Source organism: Mustela putorius, unplaced genomic scaffold (assembly GCF_011764305.1).
Source record: "Mustela putorius furo isolate JIRA1106 unplaced genomic scaffold, ASM1176430v1.1 tig00003853_pilon_pilon_pilon, whole genome shotgun sequence".
Classification (NCBI taxonomy): domain Eukaryota; kingdom Metazoa; phylum Chordata; class Mammalia; order Carnivora; family Mustelidae; genus Mustela; species Mustela putorius.
Window position 1 is genome coordinate 24,962,343 of NW_025422005.1, and position 20,743 is coordinate 24,983,085.

The 20,743-nt window shown below is 44.6% G+C and overlaps 1 protein-coding gene across 4 annotated transcripts in view; it reads right to left on the reverse strand.

Moving 5' to 3' along the window:
- Positions 1–268: 268 nt before the first annotated feature.
- Positions 269–20,743, reverse strand: part of CSMD2 (CUB and Sushi multiple domains 2) — a 600,967-nt gene continuing 580,492 nt past the window's right edge. Inside the window, exons 64-70 of one of the 4 annotated variants that reach the window (XM_045064163.1) lie at positions 12,057–12,122; positions 10,249–10,410; positions 8,225–8,337; positions 6,961–7,048; positions 5,408–5,546; positions 5,043–5,258; positions 269–2,766 (exon numbers count right to left, since the gene is read on the reverse strand). In XM_045064163.1, coding sequence (XP_044920098.1) covers positions 5,099–5,258; positions 5,408–5,546; positions 6,961–7,048; positions 8,225–8,337; positions 10,249–10,410; positions 12,057–12,122 — 728 coding nt within the window. In that variant the 3' untranslated portion in view covers positions 269–2,766; positions 5,043–5,098. Of the gene's footprint in view, positions 2,767–5,042; positions 5,259–5,407; positions 5,547–5,570; positions 7,049–8,224; positions 8,338–10,248; positions 10,411–12,056; positions 12,123–20,743 lie in introns of those variants that run through there. The other 3 variants (XM_045064162.1, XM_045064161.1, XM_045064164.1) reach the window with 3 other exon arrangements.

A 20,743-nucleotide genomic window follows, 5' to 3' on the forward strand; every position in this document is an offset into this window, starting at 1 on the left:
GAGGGAGAAACAGACTCCCCATGGAGTTGGGAGCCCGATATGGGACTCGATCTAGGGACTCTGGATCATTACCTGAGCTGAAGGCAGTTGCCTAACCAACTGAGCCACCCAGGTGCCCCCTTTGACTGTTTTAAAATTAAGTTTTGAGGGGCGCCTGGGTGGCTCAGTCAACATGAGCTATATACTCCATTTTGTGTTAATTTTTGTCTATGGCAGATTTCCACATTTCCACTCTTGGCTTCTGGCCCCAAATATGTCTCTCCTCCCCATCCCCAAGAAACATTTGCCCTTAGCCATGAAAAAGGCCATTAAAATGTAAGAAACCAATGCAAAAATTTATATTTTATTTGAATTCAAAAAATTTAAAATTGCTTTCAAATTCAGGAAAGTACCATAATGCAGGACCCCAGGGGAAGCCTCATATACAGAGACAGATAAATTAAATGTATATACTGCAGACAAGCCAAGAAGGTGTGTAGATTACATATTTACAGTACTTGATGTTTTCTGAAAACCATATTTATACATTTTATTACATTTACAAAAAAGGCTTCCACTACCGTTTACCTACAATAATGAAAAAAAAAATTTACACCTTTTTTTCTTTTATTTTTTTGGTACTGTACAAACTTTGTATAATAAAAATATATCTCTGTACAAAAGATTTTTTTTGTTTTTGTTTTACTTTTTTTTTTCCCCTCATGGGATGACGGTGGGTATATGGTGTGGACGGAGAGTGAAAGGCCTAGTTTGCCCCGGTTCCTTCCAAGCCTCTGGAGGTGGTGTGGAAATGCCAGAGGTGGGCACAGGTGATGCATGGCAGACTGGGCGCCCCACCGGCATAGGCTCCTTGGGTGTCTCCTGGGACCCCACAAGGGGACACAGGGGAGGCGACGGAGGCAGGGCTGCAGGAGGAGTCCACTGTGTGGTCTGAGAGGAGCAAAGGATGGGGGAGGGAAGCAGCCAGAGAGCTTCCTGCATTTGTTTCCAGGGAAAAAGAGATGCACATGTGAGTGTGTGCGTGTCTGGGTGGGTCCTCTCCCGCCAAACCCAGGGATGCGGTGACCCAGAGCAGAGGTGGGCGGCCGTGGGCTCCTGCCACTGGCGGTCCCAGTCCCATCTGCTGGAAACTGACCACCTGTCACTGTACTCTAGCCCCTCTTAACATCTGGCAGATCACTTCGTTTGCTTAAGAACCGGGTGTCCCTGCCACTCCACTCCCTTACGTTTCTATTCGTAATTTCACTTATGTGATATGACTATCTTAGGCCAGCATGTCACACGTGCACAGGTGCTTAAGCCCAGGGGGGCCTTCCCAAGGACAGAGAAAATGGCTCTAAATGCCACCGTTTGATCCCTAAACTTGTTAATGTCCCAACGATATGTATATGGAATTCAGTAATGACCCAAGCACGATGGAACTCAAAATGAATCGAGCCTACTTGCAAGCAGCTGGAGAGCAGGTGACTTTCATTCTGTGCATTCTTTTGGTTCAGGAGCGCTCAGGTCCTCTGTCTGCTGCAGCGAGGGGCTTTGGGGGGCCAGGGGCCAGCACTGGCTCCAGGAGGCCTGGGTTCCGGTTCCTTTCCCTGATGCTGCCCAGCTGGAGGGAAGAGAGCCCAGCAAGGACACACAGGTCCCCTCCCTGGCCCACCAGCCCTGGCCACAGTTCTGCCACGGAGATGTACCTACTCCCCCTGTATCTGATGCCCTGTTAGACCTGGGCATCCCGCGGCTGGGGTCGTGGACTTTGGAGTCAGACCCACCTGGGCTGGCATCCTGACCGCCTGCTTACTGAGTGGCTTATGTCTCTTCAACCTTTCCAGGCTTCTGTTTTCTCATTTCTAAGACAAGAATAATAATCCTAAATTTTGGGTGTTGTAAGGTCTAGAAATGATACACCGAAAGTGTCAGGCACAGAGAAGAAACTCGACACGTGGCAGCAGTTACATTTTTGGACATGGGGCTTGGCTTGCTCTCCTGTACCGGCCGGCCCCTTCCAGACGTCTGCAGACTCGGCTGCCTCCGTCCAGGCCACTGACTTCCTTCTTTTCTCCTTGTCAGTCGACAGCCGACTTGACCTTGGAATCAAGGCCAGATTCCTGCCATCCCTCCCCCAACTCACCCTTCGTTCCCACTGCTGCCCTGGATCCAAACTGACTTTTTAACTCACTGGGATTAGAACTCAATAAAATTCTGTTGGAAAAAATAAGCTACTTTCTAATGTACTTCTTCAGATGTTTTTCTGCCCTTGGGGTCCCCCTTGCTGTCACGCTGCCGAGGAGAACGTCCATGGGCAGACAGCTGGTTTCTGCATGCTGGCCACCGGCTAACACCGTGACTGGGTCCTCACACACGGGGCAGGCAGGGTGTGTTGGTTTCGGTGTGGACGGAGCGTCCCCCCTGGACCTCTTCTCCATGTTTGTGGGGAGCAGGACATGGGGTATCTTTCATACACGTTTCTCTTTCTTAAGCTTCTGTGTTCTCTTCCATAGGACCCAAAGGAAGGACAGGAGTGCGTGTTCGTGTGCGCTCAGGCCTGGACACACACGGGCACGCCCACAGGCCGCTTCGCTATTTTAAATCCGTAAGCTTCCTTCATCCGTCTGCAGCCCCCCCCGTCGGGGCCCAGTGGGAGTCTGCTCCGGGGTGGCGGGTGCAGATGGTGGCGGGGCGAGGGCCCGAGTCCAGCAGTAGCAGACACAGGCAGAGAGACAGACGAAGATGGGCACCGGGCACTGTGCTCAGGGGGTGACTGCCTGTCCCCTGGAGAGTGGGGGACAGCCAGATCACAGCCCAGATTGTAGACAGGAGAGGCAGGGCAGGGTGGGACAGGGAGCAGAAGCAAGTGACAGAAAAGAGACAAAGCAAAAAGGGATAAAGGGGAAAGAAGTAAATTAGCAGACTCGATCTCTGATCTTCCCGAGCTGAGGACAGGGTGTAGTGGGGAACATACACCGCAAGACACACATTCTCCCAATATTCTTTTTTTTCCCTGGCAGTATCGACTTCCGCATTAGGCACAAGAGACCCAGGGCTCAGGGGCCACCATGCTTTCAGGGGTGCAGGAAAATGGTTTAATTTTAATTTCTTTCAAAATCAGGAGGAAAAATATGAATACAATAATAATGGGCATACAGTAATGTGTCCAGACTGGATTAGAATCATCTTTATAACAACACAGTTGTCAACCAGCATGTTTAATGTTATTATTATTTTTTTTAATGGAGGAAAAGGCCCATGAGAGCCATACCATGGACCTGCCCCCTGACTCCCTGACCCCACAGGTCTCCATGATTTTCCTACTTCGGGTTCAGCTGTTCTTGTTAGGCCTCATTTGAATTCATCACCTTATTATTCATTTTAAACGTGTGTGTGTGTTCAGGTGGTTCTTCACACATGCCCTCACGGAGCCAAGAAACACTTACTCTGTGTTTTCGCTTTGCTCCTGCTCTAGGCAGAGCACGGTGGGCCCTTCTACAGAAAAGCCGCGCTGGGGAGCTGAGGCATGGTTGGAATATTCCAGAGCCCTGATGAGGGACGACACTGGGAGCTACTTAGATTTGGAGCCACCAGCGACATGTGACCTGGAGCTGCTACATTGTGCACAGGTGTGGGGACCCACTGGAGCCTGAGATGAGGAGCAGGGGCTGGGGAGGGGGGTTTACACAGATCAGGGGACATTCTGATTTCTCTCTTACACTGTTCAGTAACTCAGGAACTCCAGGTTCAGAGTCATTATGGATCACCCGTAAGGCCTGATTTATGTCATCAGAAGGGATTATCATTTTTCCTTTTTGCTTTCTATTTGTAGGAGTTCTGAGTAGGAAAAAGTACAGAGGGCTCATAAAGATGGAAACCTCTGAACTAAGTATGGAATTCTGGAATAATTTCTCCTTCTTTAAATGTTTGTTTCAGATGGGTGTCAAAGGATGTAGGAAAACTCAGTAAGTTAATTATTTGTGTTCAATGGTTGCCTTTGTATATTCTGAAAATAATTTTTATCTCTTTACGTATAATTTATCTTAATGCCTACAACTTTAAGCTCAGATTTAAGCCAGGGAAATAATTTAGAGGAGAAACTGGACTCAAAGAAGGGCAGGGAGAACTGGAAACAGGCAGAGGTTGTGTCAACCATCCATTATGCTCTAGGTGATGGCTAATTCAACATGTCAACTCAACAAGGCTTTGGTCAAACACTAGTTTTTTGGTCAAACACAGGTCTAGATGTTGTTGTGAAGGAATTTTTTAGGGGTGTTAACACTTAAGTCAGTAGATTTTGAGTAAAGCAGATTATCCTCCCCATAGAGGTGGGCCTCATCCAATCAGTTGAATGGATAAAAGATTGAGGTCCCTGAAGAGAAAGGAATTCTGCCTCCAGATGGCCTTTGGATCCAGAAAAAATCAACCCCTGATGGAATATCTAACTTGCAGGCCTGCCTTGTGGGCTAAAGACTTTCTAGCCCCACAATCATGTGAACCAATTCCTTAAACAAAATCTCTACCCCCACGCCTGTCTCTATGTATACATACAATACATACATACACATATGTGTCCATCTATGGATGGGTATATGCACATGTGCACACATCCTTCTGTGTGGATGTAGGTATGCAGACGTCTGTGTGGAGATGTCTATGTGTGTATCGTGTGTCTATGTGATGCATGTTTTGTGTATCCACACAGGCACCTCTCTCTAGCGAGCCCTGGCTGGCATGTTCTACTCGGGTATTTTGCCATGCCCAAAGGCTAAGAAGAGCACCGCCTCTGGAGTCAGCCTGCTTGGGACTGGGACTAGATTCCACCCCTGCTACTTACCAGCTGTGTGATCTTGGTCAGGTTCATTCCTTTTCCTATACCTCAGTTTTCCCATGAATGGGGACAACAGCAGGAGACGCCTTACAGGGGGGGCTGTCCCCAGCCTGGCATCTGGCACACAGCCCTATGGGTACTCGGCCCTGCTCCCCCACCCCTCACCCTCAGGTTGGTAGGCGAGGGTGTCCCTGTGCACATGTGTATCTGCCACCCACACTCTCCTCACCGGCTGCCGGAGGCGGGGCTCTCGGTGGCGGTGGCGGTGGCAGCCAGGCCTGGAGGCTATACCGCGGTACACACTGTGCTGACTGTGAACTCCGCCTCAGTGGCCATGATGTCTGTGGGCTGGATGTTGCGGTCGTACATCGGGTTCTCGAAGGTGGCCCGAACGTTTGTGTTCTCATGGCCAGCATAGCCATTGAACGGAACTTTGGGTCTTCTCCTGGGAATGAGAGAGTGAGTGAACCAAGACAGACAGAGAGACAAAGTCAGGGTCTGAAGGGGGTTGAGCGGGGCCATGGGAGGTGGCGTCCTCCATGCAGAAGGCCCCAGGAAGGCTGTGGGCTGGGGGCCCCACCCTCCCTCAGGTACCTGTGCTTGTACAGATACAGAACGAAGCCCGCGATGATGAGCGCGATGAAAGGCACCAGGATTGCGGCTGCCACCGAACTGCTGTTGGAAGCAAAGTGGCGGCCAATGGACTCGGGGTCGGACTCCAGCAGCCTGAGGTCTGCAAAGTTGCAGAGTAGAAAGCTTACGTCACAGAGGCACAGATATGTGAGGGGACAGCCCCCAGGGCCGCTGTGGCAGTGGCTAGGGAGGTCATCCCCTGTGGCCCAGACACGCCGGCTGCCTCCCGGCACACGCTGCCTGTCCAGCAGGAGATGCCCCACACATGCTGGTCAGTTAACACGCAGAGGACTGTGTTCCGTCCCAGGGAGGCCAGTCCGTGGGAGAACCTAAAACCACGTCACAAGATAAAATCCTCAAAGGGTGCTGCCTTCACAAGTTTTGAAACTTATTTTGGCCACAGAAGCCTCTTGTTGGGTGAGACCTTACCAGAAAGCCAAAATACAGAACAGGCCGGGGGGTGGTGGGGTGGGCCTGCGTGGGTGGTATGGAGGAAGAGGTGGGAGCCACCTCGGGTGGGTCTCCCCCCTCTGCTGCGGCCCTCCTGGCACAAGGCTGGGGGTGTTCCGAGGGGCACAGGGACGAACGCGAAGTGGCCCCCCTCCCGGGGTGGAGGCTCCAAGAGGGGACAGTTGTGACCCGGGGGACAGGGAGTCAGTTGGGAAGCCAGAAGGAGAACTCCAGCTTCTGAGTTCTCGCTGGTGTGTCAGGCTGAGGGGCAGGGGAACTGTCTGCAGGAACTTGAAGGGCTGCTCTAGGGAAGAGATCTCACTCCTTGCTCCTCACAAGGGCGAGCTAAGAGCTCCCCTAGTGGAGGAGAGTGGGAATGACAGGGAAGTGGATTTCTGCTAAGACAAGAAGCTTCCGGAAGGTCCGAGCTGCGAGGAAGTGCAGGCAGGGCCTGTGGGCATGGTGGTGTCAGCACCTGGGTACATAAAGCTGGCTCTTGAGCGCTCATGGCTGCCTCCTGTCTCCCCTCCCACCACCTCGAAGAAACCAGCCCCCCTCTCCCCCCCTCCCCACTAGGGTCTGAGGCTCTGGGTCAGGGGAATCTCTGAAAGAAGGAGACGAAATGTCAATGACGGTAGCAGACTGGGTAAAGATGCCAGGGGAGAACCAGCTTTCCAGACTGCGAGGGGAGGGAAGCCACTGTGAGTAAAGGCACCCCAGAGAACCCCACATCTGCATGCTTCCGGGTGTCTGGGTGGTGCCCAAGGGCTGGCTGGCTGGTGTTGCTGGGGGCTGTATTTGAGACCTAGTGTCCCTTAAGCTGGGGCTCTCAACTCCAGGCCTGGCCAGGAGACTGTGTGGCAAAGGTTGAGGCTATTATGCGTATGTGCTTGTTTCCAGGGACATACTCCACAGTATTTATCAGAATCTCAAAGGCGGCCACGACCCCCAAATGGTTAAGAACCCCTGGATTTGGCTGTTGAACTTCGCTCTTCTACCTAACTCCTCCCCCAACCCCAACCCAGGATACAAGTGTTTCCCTTCCTGGGGCAGATGCTAGTTACCAAGTCTTTGAAAGCCGAACTGCCCAAAGCCTTGGCCCTTGACTGAGCCTTGGTAGATGAACGTGCCTCCGGGGGACTCTGAGGAGACCTGCAAAGGTGAGAGCAGAGGCTGTGAGATGGGGGCACATCAGGCCGAGCTACATGTCCTCTTGGCATGCACTGTCAGACTCTGGTGTCGCCGGGACTGCAGTATGGAGGTGGGGTGGGGTTGTAGGAGGTGGGAAGAGGCTTCCTCAGCTACTGGTCCCATCACTTAATCCATGTGGGCCTCTCATTTGTCAGGCAGGAGTAACAACGGTGCCTGTGCACGGGGTGGCGGCGAGGCCTGCGCCCATTCACACACAGAAGGCACTTAGACCACTTCTGGGCCCAGAGAACTGCCTGCCGTTATCACTGTGATGAAAATGACTGCCAAGAGCCCCTGGAACCACTGAGCCATGTTTAAAGCATACCTGACAGACTTAACGAACTTTGGATGGTTCATCACAGTTCCAATAGCTACTAATTTCAGAAGGTAGCTGGGGATCTGAGTCTTCTCGGCTCATCTGTCTTGTCCCTGCAGATGCACCCTGACTTCTCAGCTCTCTGCTACTCTGGCCCCACAACCTCTCCTTCCTTCCTACCCTTCCATGTCCAGCATCAACAATCCGAGACTGGGAGCCACAGGTGTGACATGTGACATGATTCTGAAATCCATCTCCCCCCCATATGAGATTGGAAGATACTGGAAGAGTACATCATTGTAGATCTGCCTTTTGCCTTAAGAATGCCCTAGAATGCAGCAAGGCTTTCCTGCAAGGGAAGGCAAGAAAGCCACATCTCCTCCCCATGTTCTGGTCTCACAGCTGTGCTAAGTCGTCTGGAACCCACATCCTCCATTGTGAGTGGCTATTTGAAGTAGTCATCTGGGACGTTCTCCCATACCCCAGCACCACACCATTACTTCCTGCTTGCTTGAATTCACTCTTACACTGCTGTTCCGTTCCTTGCTTTCGGCTCAAACACCAGACCCTACTCCATATCACTCAGATGTGTTGGCCCTCTGGACACTCAGGCTCCTGGCCTCCTATCTTTTCCTTTATCTATTTCACTAGCAGATGAGGACTCCCTTGATTCCAGTCCTGGCCCCCAAAACACCCTCCCAAGTTTCCATGTTGATCCTACGCTTCTCCATCTCTCTCCTCGATTCCCCGCCAGTGATCTGGGACTCAGGGATGGAGCAAGGGGATGGGAAGGTCCAGGACTGAGATTCTGCAGCACTTACATGCCCATCTAAAGCCCAGTGATCATCTTTGAACTTGTTCACAAAGATTTCCACAGGCCCTGTAATCTGGTAAACCTGGAGCAGGAGATGGAAATCTTCTTTCTTGTAAATTCCTGGGAAAAGGAAATTCAGAGAGTACAGGAAAGATCTGGAAAAACACCCAAGTTCAAATCTGCGTGTACATGGGATTTCACGTGTTGATGTTGATGTAAACGTGGCATGCACAACCGCCAGGAGGTAAGTATAGTGTTGCCTGTGAGTTTGGGCTGATCGTGAGGGCACACAGAGTGTGCGCATGTGTGTTATCGACAACTGGATTGCCGACCTGGGTTTGTGACCCTACTAACACATGCACATGTCAGAATAAAGTGAATATGATTTTGCATGTTAATGTGTCCGTGAATGCAGGAATATGCCTTCCGATTTCATGCGTGCAGGATTGCATGAGGCAAGTATGTGGTCTTCTGTGAATGTCTTCACGACTCAGCCTTCCAGCAAATGAGCGAACCCGACTGTTCAGTGGTATGTGTGCACACGCTCACACGAATGCGTGGCTATTATTGTGTGTGGGCTGTGTGTTAATGTCCACATCCATTAACTCATGCATTCCTTTACCTGTCCATCTTTTCCAGAAATGTTTTTCTGAGAGATTTAGTTTTTCTGATTATAAAAAGATTGAAAATCAAAGAAATTGTGGAAAATGCAGAGATGCAGGGAGAAAAAACAGATCATTTCTGGTATCACTAAGAAATAGCCCCTGTTAACCTTTTGGTGGGATTATTTCCAATTTTCTTTCTTTTTTTAAAGATTTTATTTATATGAGAGGGAGAGAGCAAGAGAGAGTGCACATGTGGGAGATGCTGCAGAGGGAGAGGGAGAAGCAGACGCACCGCAGAGCAGGGTGCCAGTGGGATCTTGACCTGAGCGGAAGGCAGACACTTAACTGACTACCCAGGTGCCCCCATGTTTTCTTTCTTATGAATACAATTTTTCCTTTAAAAACTGGAGTCATGGGGTATGTGTGCAGTGGTATGTGTGCACACGCTCACACGAATGCAACAGCAAGGTCAACGCTGGGTGGTTCAGTGGGTTAAAGCCTCTGCCTTCGGCTCAGGTCATGATCCCAAGGTCCTGGGATCGAGCCCCGCATCCAGCTCTCTGCTCAGCAGGGAGCCTGCTTCCCTTCCTCTCTCCCTGCCTGCCTCTCTGCCTACTTGTGATCTCTGTGTGTCAAATAAATAAATAAAGTCTTTAAAAATTTTTTTAAAAAAACTGGAGTCACATTATAAACGTGCCAGGGTAGGTCCATTTGCCCCCAAATTGGCACACTATTTTATCTATCAGATGTATTACAAGTAAATGTCCAGTTTGTTATTTTTGGACAATTTTCTCTTTGTGGTTTTTATGTAATACAGATAGCCCTTTAATGTGAACATCCTTTATTTAGGAATATTTGACTCTCTCCATAGCTATGTTTTATGATAAAAATTCTTAGAAAAATAATTAACAGGTTCGGTAATTTTCAAAGATCTTAACACAAACTGTATCAGTGTCTTTATTGGACCTTGACCAGCACTAATGTTTACCACTTAAAAAAAAAAATCTTAGTTGGATAAGTGGAAAATGACATTTTCTGTTTACTTTTAGGGTTTTTTTTTATTACTACTTAAAAATATTTTTTCTTTCATTTATTGACTGTATTTTGTTTTCTGGGAATTCTCTGTCCCTATTTTTGGTTCAGTTTCAGAGATTTTGGTCTCTTTTCTCTTAAGAGTCCTCTTCAAGTTATTAATGTTTGTCATCTAACTATTTCCTTTTAGTCCCTGGTGATTTTGTCATGCTGACAAAGATGAACAGACAGTTTCTCCTTCTCCTGCCCATCAGACTAGTCCCCCCAGGACATGAGAAGCAATGACAGTAGACTTGTCCTTGTAGAGAATGTGTGCCCCCCCCCCCCCCCCCCACCACCCCTACCGCCCACCCCTGTAAAAGCAAGGCTTTTACAGGGATGGCCTACTCCTTACCAGCCAAGTGCACCTCCACACCACTGTGGTCAATCATGGTAGCGTTGACCTTGCTGTTGACAACCTGGAAGCCAGTCACTCTGAGCATGGCTGGCTGCTTCTTCCCCTGGTACTCATAGGCCCCTTTCCATAGGGAGTTCTTGGCAAAAACATCCCCAGGAACTGGAGGAATTGAGAAACAGATGTGAGAGAGACTGAGGCCACCTGGTGGCTGATCCCAGTTCACTCACTGAGATTGTTTTCTCCAAAGCCTAACAGGGGAGAGGTTGGTGGAGTGCTCTGGTCCTCTTGTGATCCAGAATGGAACTTGAGCAGAGTATGATGCCAACTCTGGTTTCCTTCTTATATAACACACATGCTAATGTGGTAAGTAAAAGTATAAAATTCAAAAAAGTATGTCATACTCTAACTTCTCCAAAGAAGACATACAAATGGCTAACAGACACATGAAAAAATGTTCATCATTAGCCATCAGGGGAATTCAAATAAAACCCACATTGAGATACCAACTTACACTAGTTAGAATGGCCCAAATCAACAAGACAGTACACAACAGGTATTGGAGAGGATGTGGAAAAAGGGGAACCCTCTTATACTGTTGGTGGGGATGCAAGTTGGTGAAGCCACTTTGGAAAACAGTGTGGAGATTCCTCAAAAAATTAAAAATAGAGCTACCCTATGACCCTAAAATTACACTACTGGTAAATACTGGGTATTTACCCCAAAGATACAGATGTAGTGAAAAGAAGGGTCATCTGTACCCTAATAGCAGCAATGGCCACAATTGCCAAACTGTGGAAAGAGCCAAGATGCCCTTCAGCAGACGAATGGATAAAGAAGATATGGTCCATATATACAATGGAGTATTACGCCTCCATCAGAAAGGATGAATACCCAACTTTTGTATCAATGTGGATGGAACTGGAGGAGATTATGCTGAGTGAAATAAGTCAAGCAGAGAAAGTCAATTATCATATGGTTTCACTTACTTGTGGAGCATAAGGAATAACATGGAGGACTTTAGGAGAAGGAAAGGAAAAGTGAATTGGGGGAAATCGGAGGGGGAGATGAACCATGAGAGACTGGGGACTCCAGGAAACAAACTGAGGGTTTTGGCGGGAAGTGGAGGTGGGGGGATGAGTGAGCCTGGTGGTGGGTATTAAGGAGGGCACATATTGCATGGAGCACTGGGTGTGGTGCATAAACAATGAATCTTGGAACACTAAAAAAAAATAATAATAAAAAAAGAAAAATTGTGTATTGATACATGGTACAATGTGGATGAACTTTGAAAATATTCTGTTCAATAAAATATGCCAGACCAAAAAAAAAAAAAGATACGATAGTCTATAATAATTTTTCATTAGTCGGGCCACACCTATAGTTATGTGTCCAGTTCTGGACATCGCCCTTTGAAAGAAACAATACCTGTGTTAAAAAAGGAACCATTTCCAGGAAGTTCCCTGGGCAGGACTTGGATCTCTGTATCTGACTACATATGGGCCAGTCCTGTGCTGAGGTGGTGGGGGAGTGGTTTGTGGTAATCAATGGTTCCAGAGCTCAGAGCTCTGGTTGTGTTTCTGGAAGGCTTTGGCCTCTTCTGGATGAGGTTTCTGTTTCCTTCAGGCTCACTTCCTCCTGAAGTTTGTCAGGGGAGGGTAGTGGGTGGGGGAATCTGTTTGGCTCTGTAGACAGTTTTCACACCCTTTCACTGAGTACTCGGAAAGTCATATGCATGTTTCTGGGTGACTAGGTAAAGGAATCAACACCAGTTTCTTGTTCATCTGGAAGATCTGGACCATACCTACCGGAAGCCTGGGTGAGTGGTGGCTCCCGGGCAGTATTGATGGGTCTCCCACTAGGCCGGACCTCTGCTGGGGAAAGAGAATAGAACAACATGGGTTTAACCTCTGGTCTACACTCCACTGGAAAAATAATGGCCACCTCTCTGACACTAGGTCAGTGGGCTCTCTGAGATCTTGTTTTGCATTTATCCTGTTAGATGGGGGAGTAGATACTTTGATGGTCTGATAGATGCTATGGATCCCTTTAGGGAAAATAAAGCATAATGAGTTAAAAGGAAATCCATTTTATCAATTATAGTCATTGATATTTTAAACAAAGAATTAGAATGCAGGTAGATATGTGATCCTTTATCACTGCATTAAATAACAGAATATAGAAGCAGGTCCAGTCACTACCATATCCTTGAAGTAGTCAGAAATATAAGCAATATTTCATGTCAGAAACAACTGTAATATAATATGAAAATCTTTGCAATTTTTTACTGGTGATAAAGCCACAAGTATCATTAACACTACTATGGGTTTTGGTCTACATTTTAAATTAAAGCAAGTGTTAAATTTCATCAAGAGGTAAAGGGAAATAAAGCTATTTTGCTAACATTGTACCTAGATCTGCAGAATATCCTCTATTGGTGACCCTAGGTTGAAAAGCTCTGTCCTGGACTCTGTTTTCCTCCCAGATGCCTGGCATGAAGGAGGACCTTCCACCAATCAAAAGCGAACTCTTTGAGGTCTGGTGGGGCTTTGAGTGGTATGCTCCCTTCCCTCGGTGTGATGATATTAAGACTGAAGCCCGAAACAATTGCTCTGTCTTGCACCATGAACCAGAATTCCCAGTGCTGCTTCTCTGGCCATCCACACCAGCATAGCTCCCAGCATAAGAGATGCTCAAGGAGGAGCACGAAGGGGCTGCACTTGGGGTGCCCCAGGGCTTGGCTCCTCTGGCGATCCCCACGATCAACACCCACAGCAAGACCTCCATGTCGGATCACATCACCCAGTCCCCGCTCAACACAGTCTGGGCTTCCTTGCATTCGCCTAGTCTGTGAAGCCTAGGGAGCGAAGGTGGCAGGTGACATGACTGGGGCCCTGGCCTATGTCTCTGCCATGAAGAGCCTGAACATCTGGTCCCTGGCCTTGGGCCTCCTTCTAATCAGTACTTCCACCATTACTTTCACCCCTGGCTCACTGATAATTCTCTAAGCAATTTCTGAGATCATAAAAGGTTATGGAAACTACTAGTAGCTGCCCATGCCCGAGGCTGTCACCCCTTTCACAGCAGTTTCTATACGCATCAGTCTATAGCTGAATTCAGTAGTGCACTTGTATGTGGGGATCAAAAAAGATGAGAAGCCCTCACAGGCAAAGTCAGAGGCCCTGGGCCTGAGTCAGACACTGCAGGTTCGGGTCCCAGCAGCTACTTCATGATGTGTGACCTTGACTGGTCACTTTACCCCTCAGAGTCTCCGTCTCCTCACTGGAAATGTGGGAAAATACTGAAACATACCTCACATGTCTACACTGAATAAATGAGGTTATGAACACGAAGGTCACAGTTAGCCAGTGTTAATGTCTTTTCTTCTTTAGCACAGAAACAACAGAAATATCTGCCTCAAGGAATGGCAGACTCTCCCTACTATCTCCTTGAGGAGGCTTGATTTTGAGCACAGTCCTTCTGACTCCACAGGGCAGCCACTATACAGAAGGCTGTGGAGAAATTTCCCACAGTGGCTCAAAGTACTTTTATGAAGTAAATGTCTTTATTGTCTTAGGTTTTATAACATAAAGGGAGTAGGACGGAGAAAGCTTACAGGCCAGAAGCTGTGCCAGGCCATGTTATTCACATTATTTCACTTACTTTTGCTCTCAAAACTGTGAGGTACAGAGTACTATCTCCATTTTATAGAAGAGAAACTCGTTAAGAGGCAGAGAAATGAAGAGGCTTGCCAAAGATCACACAGTAAGGGGTTGAATTGAAATTCAACTGCATCTAAAGCATTTTGTACTTTTATATACAGTTATATAATAGCATCGAAAACAATAAAATACTTAAGACTAAATGTGACCAAGGAAGCGCAAGACATGTATAATGAAAATGATAAACCATTGTTAGAAGGAATTAAAGATCTAAATAGATGGAAAGACATCCCATGCTCATGAATTGGAAGACTTAATACTGTTCAGATGGCAACACTCCCCAATCTGACCTACACATTTACCGCAATCCCTGTCAAAATCCCAGCTGTCTGTTTTGCAGAATTTCATAATCCAATCCTAAAATCCATATAGAATTAAAAGGGGATCAGAAGAGCCAAAACAATCTTGAAAAAGAAGAACAAAACTGAGGATGTACACTTCTCAACTTCAAAACTTATTACAAAGCTATTATAATCAGAATGGTGTGATGTCATAGAGGCAGTTATACAGATCAATGGATAAAACTGAGGATCCAGATATAAGCTCACATATTTATGGTCAAATGATCTTTGACAAGGGTGCCAAGACAATTCAAAGAAGAAGAGCGAAGAATAGTCTTTCCAACAAATGGAGCTGGGGCATGCAAAGGAATGAATTTGGATCCCAAACGACTACTCCCCCACCAACAAAAAACCCCACAAAATAAACAAAAGACCTAAATATAAGAGCTAAAACTATAAAACTCTTAGAAAAAAAAAATAGACATGTTTTCATGACCTTGGATTTGGCAATGGTTTCTTAGGTATGATATGAAATCATGAACAAAGAAAATATAGATAAATTGGAGTTCATTAAAATTAAAGACATTTGTGCTTAAAAGGATACCAAAAGAAGGTGAAAAGATCCAAACTCATCAAGTTGTATATATAAAATATGTGCATTTTTATGTATTAATTATATCTCAATAAGGCTGTTAAAAAAAAACTACTCCATTTGAAAAAAAAAAAAGAAAAAGAATTTAACACAGGGCTGTGTTAAAATGGAGCTTGAAATGTGACAGTCTAATTTCATTTCCAGTGATGAGTGAAGTAAAGGAGAAAGTACTTGTAAATTTTAAGAAAAGAAAGTGAAAGACAACTCATAAAATGGGAGAAAATATGTACAAATCTTGTATCTGATAAGAGTCTTATATTCTAGATATATAAAGGACTCTTGAAGAGACTCTGGACCAAGATGGTGAAATAGGAGGCTCCTAAATTCCCCTCCTGCTATGGACACACTGAATGTACAGCTACACATGGTTCAATGGCAGGAGTTCAAATAGAAGAAAGGATCTAAATATAAAAGCGTAGGAAACTATAAAACTCACTGATATAGATAAATAGATGGTTAAATTCAGAATACTCTAATATTGTCACTGTGGTGGGTGAATAAGTTATAACTCTAGTTTAAAGATTAAAAGACAAAAGTGTTAAAAATAACTACAACTGCAGGGGCACCTGTGTGGCTCAGTTGGTTAAACATCTGACTCTTGATCTCAGCTCAGGTCTTGATCTTAGGGTGATGAGTTCAAGCCTCAAATTGGGGTCCATGCTGGGTGTGAAGCTTACTTAAAAAAAATCCAAAAAACTCAAAACTAGAACTGTAATAATTTGTTAATGAATATATGTATAAAAAGATGTCCACTGTGATATCAAAAACAAAAAAATGTAGGAGGGGAGTCTAAAAATGTAGGGCTTTTGTATGTATTCAAATTAAATTGTTATTTGCTTTATTCGTTTGCTTATACATTTATTTAATTTACTTACTTTTAAATAAGCTCCATGTAAAGACCCCATCAAAAAGGAGAATTTCAGGGGCGCCTGGGTGGCTCAGTGGGTTAAAACCTCTGCCTTCAGCTCAGGTCATGATCCTGGGGTCCTGGGATCAAGCCCCACATTGGGCTCTCTGCTTCCCTTCCTCTCTCTCTCTGCCTGCCTCTCTGCCTACTTGTGATCTTTGTCTGTCAAATAAATAAATAAATAAATAAAATCTAAAAAAAAAAAAATTCAAGCATGCATTAAAAAAAAAAAAGGAGAATTTCAGACCAATATCCGTGATGCATATGGATGACAAGATTCTCAACAAGATCCTAGCTAATAGGATCCAACAGTAGAATAAAAAGATTATCCACCATGAGCAGGTGGATTTATCCCTGGGATGTAAGTGTAGTTCAACATTCACAAATCAATCAATGTGACAGAACAAATCAATAAGAGAAGAGAGAAGAACCACATAGTGCTCTCAATTGATGCAGAAAAAGCATTTGACAAAACACAGCATCCGTTCCTGATTAAAACTCTTCAAAGTACAGGGATTGAGGGAACATTCCTCAACTTCATAAAATCTACCTATGAAAAACCCACATCAAATATCATTCTCAATGGGGAAAAGCTGACAGCCTTCCCTTTGAGATCAGGAACATGACAAGGATGCCCACTTTTGCCACTGTTGTTCAACATAGTACTTGAAGTCCTAGCAACAGCAATCAGAAAACAAAAGAAAATAAAAGGTATTCAAAGAAGAAGTCAAACTCTTTCCCTTTGCAGATGACATGATACTTTATATGGAAAACCCAAATGACCCTACTCCGAAACTACTGGAACTCATACAGCAATTCAGTAATGTGGCAGGAAAATCGAGGCACAGAAATCAGTTGCTTTCTTATACACTAACAATGAAAACATAGAAAGAGAAATTAGAGAATCCATTCCATCTATTATAGCACCAAGAACCATAAGATACCTGGGAATAAACCTAACCAAAGAGGTAAAGGATCTGTACTCAAGGAACTATAGAACACTTATGAAAGAAATTGAAGAAGACACAAAAAGATGGAAAAGCATTCTATGCTCATGAATTAGAAGAAGAAACATTGTTAAAATGTCTATACTGCCCAGAGAAATCTATACTTTCAATGCCATCCCAATAAAAATTCCACTGGCGTTTTTCAAAGTGCTAGAACAAACAATCCTAGAATTTGTATGGAACCAGAAAAGACCCTGAATTGCTAAGGAAATACTGAAAAAGAAAAGCATCATGTTGCCTGATTTTAAGCTTTACAACAAAGCTGTGATCACCAAGACAGCATGGTACTGGTACAAAAACAAACACATAGACCAGTGGAACAGAGTAGAGTCCAGATATAGACCCTCAACTCTATGGTCAACTAATCTTTGACAAAACAGGAAAAAATATCCAGTGGAAAAAAGACAGTGTCGGGGCGCCTGGGTGGCTCAGTGGGTTAGAGCCTCTGCCTTCGGCTCAGGTCATGATCCCGGGGTCCTGGGATCGAGCCCCGCATCGGGCTCTCTGCTCAGCGGGGAGCCTGCTTCCTCCTCCCTCTCTCTCTGCCTACTTGTGATCTCTGTCTGTCAGATAAATAACATCTTAAAAAAAAAAAAAAGACAGTGTCTTCAATAAATGGTGCTGGGAAAATTGAACAGCTGTGTATAGAAGAATGAAACTTGACCATTCTCTTATACCATACACAAAGACAAATTCAAAATGGATAAAAGACCTCAACTTGAGGCAGGAATCTATCAAAATCCTAGAAGAGAACATAGGCAGTAACCTCTTCGACATTGGCCACAGCAACTTCTTTCAAGACATGTCTCCAAAGGCAAAGGAAACAAAAGTGAAAATGAACTTTTGGGACATCATCAAGATCAAAACTTCTGCACAGCAAAGGAAACAATCAACAAAACAAAGAGGCAATGCACAGAATGGGAGAAGATATTTGCAAATGACAGTACAGACAAAGGACTGATATCCAAGATCTATAAAGAACTTCTCAAACTCAACACACACAAAACAGATAATCATGTCAAAAAATGGGCAGAAGACATGACCAGACACTTCTCCAAAGAAGACATACAAATGACTAACAGACACATGAAAAAATGTTCATCATCATTAGCCATCAGGGAAATTCAAATCAAACCCATATTGAGATACCATCTTATACCAGTTAGAATGGCCAAAATTAACAGGACAGGAAACTACAAATGTTGGAGAGGATGTGGAGAAAGGGGAACCCTCTTACACTGTTGGTGGGAATGCAAGTTGGTGCAACCACTTTGAAGAACAGTGTCGAGATTCCTTAAGAAATTAAAAATAGAGCTACCCTATGACCCTGCAATTGCACTACTGGGTATTTACCCCAAAGATACAGATGTAGTGAAAAGAAGGGCCATCTGTACCCCAATGTTCATAGCAGCAATGACCACAATTGCCAAACTGTGGAAAGAGCCAAGATGCCCTTCAACAGATGAATGGATAAAGAAGATATGGTCCATATACAAAATGGAGTATGATGCCTCCATCAGAAAGGATGAATACCCAACTTTTGTATGAACATGGATGGGACTGGAGGAGATTATGCTGAGTGAAATAAGTCAAGCAGAGAAAGTCAATTATCATATGGTTTCACTTACTTGTGGAACATAAGGAATAACATGGAGGACATTAGGAGAAGGAAAGGAAAAGTGAATTGGGGGAAATTGTAAGGGGAGATGAATCACGAGAGACTTTGGATTCTGAGAAATAAACAGAGGGTTTTGGAGGGGAGAGGGGTGGGGAGTTAGGTGAGCCTGGTGTTGGGTATTAAGGAGGGCACGTATTGGATGGAGCACGGGGTATGGTGCATAAACAATGAATCTTGGAACACTGAAAAAATAAAATAAAATTAAACAAACAAACATAAATAGGGTCCATGCCCAGTGCAGAGCCCTGTGTGGGGCTTGAACTCATGACTCTGAGATCGAGACCTGAGCCAAGATCTGAGCTGAGACTAAGAGTCAGATGCTTAACTGACTGACCTACCTAGGCCCCAAGTTGTTACTTGCTTTAAAAAGACTGTTGTAAGTATAAGATGTTTTAGGTAGGCCTCATGGTAAACACAAAACCTTTAGTGGATACACTAAAGGTAAAGAGAAAGGAATCAAAACAAACCACTACAGAAACTTGCCAAATCCCAAAGGAAGAGAATAAGGAAAGAAGAAAGGAACTAGGAACTACAAAGCAGCCAGAAAAAAAAAAATTAAGAAAATGGCAACAGGAAGTCCATACTTATAAAAAATTACTTTAAATGTAAATGGACTAAATTCTTTAATACAAACACAGAGAGTGGCTGAATGGACAAAAGAAAAAAAAAAAACCCCCAAAACCAAGAAATAGCAACACAGTAACAGCGGGGACTTTAATACTTTCCTATCAACCACAGATTGATCATCCAGGCAGCCAATAAATAAGGAAACACTGGGCCTAACTTACACAGTAGATCAGATGAATTCTACTCAAGTGCACATAGAACATTCTCCAGGACAGATCATATGTTAGGCTACAAAAAATTATTTTTTTTTCCAAGTAATCCCATTTTTTATTTCTCAAAATCATTTAAAATGCCAGTTAAGGAATAGATGCATGGCTATTTCTTCTGTTCTCTGTTTCTCTTTTTCATTTAAATATTCCTTTCTGTTCTGTAGACTGAATTAAGGAAGCCAAAAACTATTACTTATAAACAGTGTCAACAATTGCTTTATTTTATTTTATTTTATTTTTCAGTCTTTATTTTTTTTATTTTATTTTTTAAAGGATATTGTGTATTTGTTTATTTATTTATTTTTAATTTATTTTCAGCATAACAGTATTCATTATTTTTGCACCACACCCAGTGCTCCATGCAATCTGTGCCCTCTATAATACCCACCACCTGGTACCCCAACCTCCCACTCCCCGCCCCTTCAAAACCCTCAGATTGTTTTTCAGAGTCCATAGTCTCTCATGGTTCATCTCCCCTTCCAATTTCCCCAAACCCCCTTCTCCTCTCTAACTCCCCATGTCCTCCATGCTATTTGTTATGCTCCACAAATAAGTGAAACCATATGAGAATTAACTCTCTCTGCTTGACATTCCTGAACTTCATCAAAACTATCTATGAAAGACCCACAGCAAATATCATCCTCAATGGGAAAAAGCTTGCAGCCTTCCCGTTGAGATCAGGAATACGACAAGGATGCCCACTCTCACCACTCTTGTTCAACATAGTATTAGAAGTCCTAGCAACAGCAATCAGACAACAAAGAGAAATAAAAGGTATCCAAATTGGCAATGAAGAAGTCAAACTCTCTCTCTTCGCAGATGACATGATTCTATATACGGAAAACCCAAAAGACTCCACCCCCAAACTACTAGAACTCATATAGCAATTCAGCAACGTGGCAGGATACAAAGTCAATGTACAGAAATCAGTGGCTTTCTTATACACTAACAATGAAAATACAGAAAGGGAAATTAGAGAATCAATTCTGATTCCATTTACTATAGCACAAAGAACCATAAGATACTTGGGAATAAACCTAACCAAAGAGGTAAAGGATCTGTATTTGAGGAACTACAGAACACTCGTGAAAGAAATTGAAGACACAAAAAGATCGAAGACCATTCCATGCTCTTGGATCGGAAGAATAAACATTGTTAAAATGTCTATACTGCCTAGAGTAATCTATACTTTTAATGCCATTCTGATCAAAATTCCACTGGTGTTTTTCAAACAGCTGGAGCAAATAATCTAAAAATTTGTATGGAATCAGAAGAGACCCCGAATCACTAAGGAAATGTTGAAAAACAAAAATAAAACAGGGGGCATCACGCTACATGGTTTCAAGCTTTACTACAAAGCTGCGATCACCAAGACAGCATGGTGCTGGCATAAAAACAGACACATAGACCAG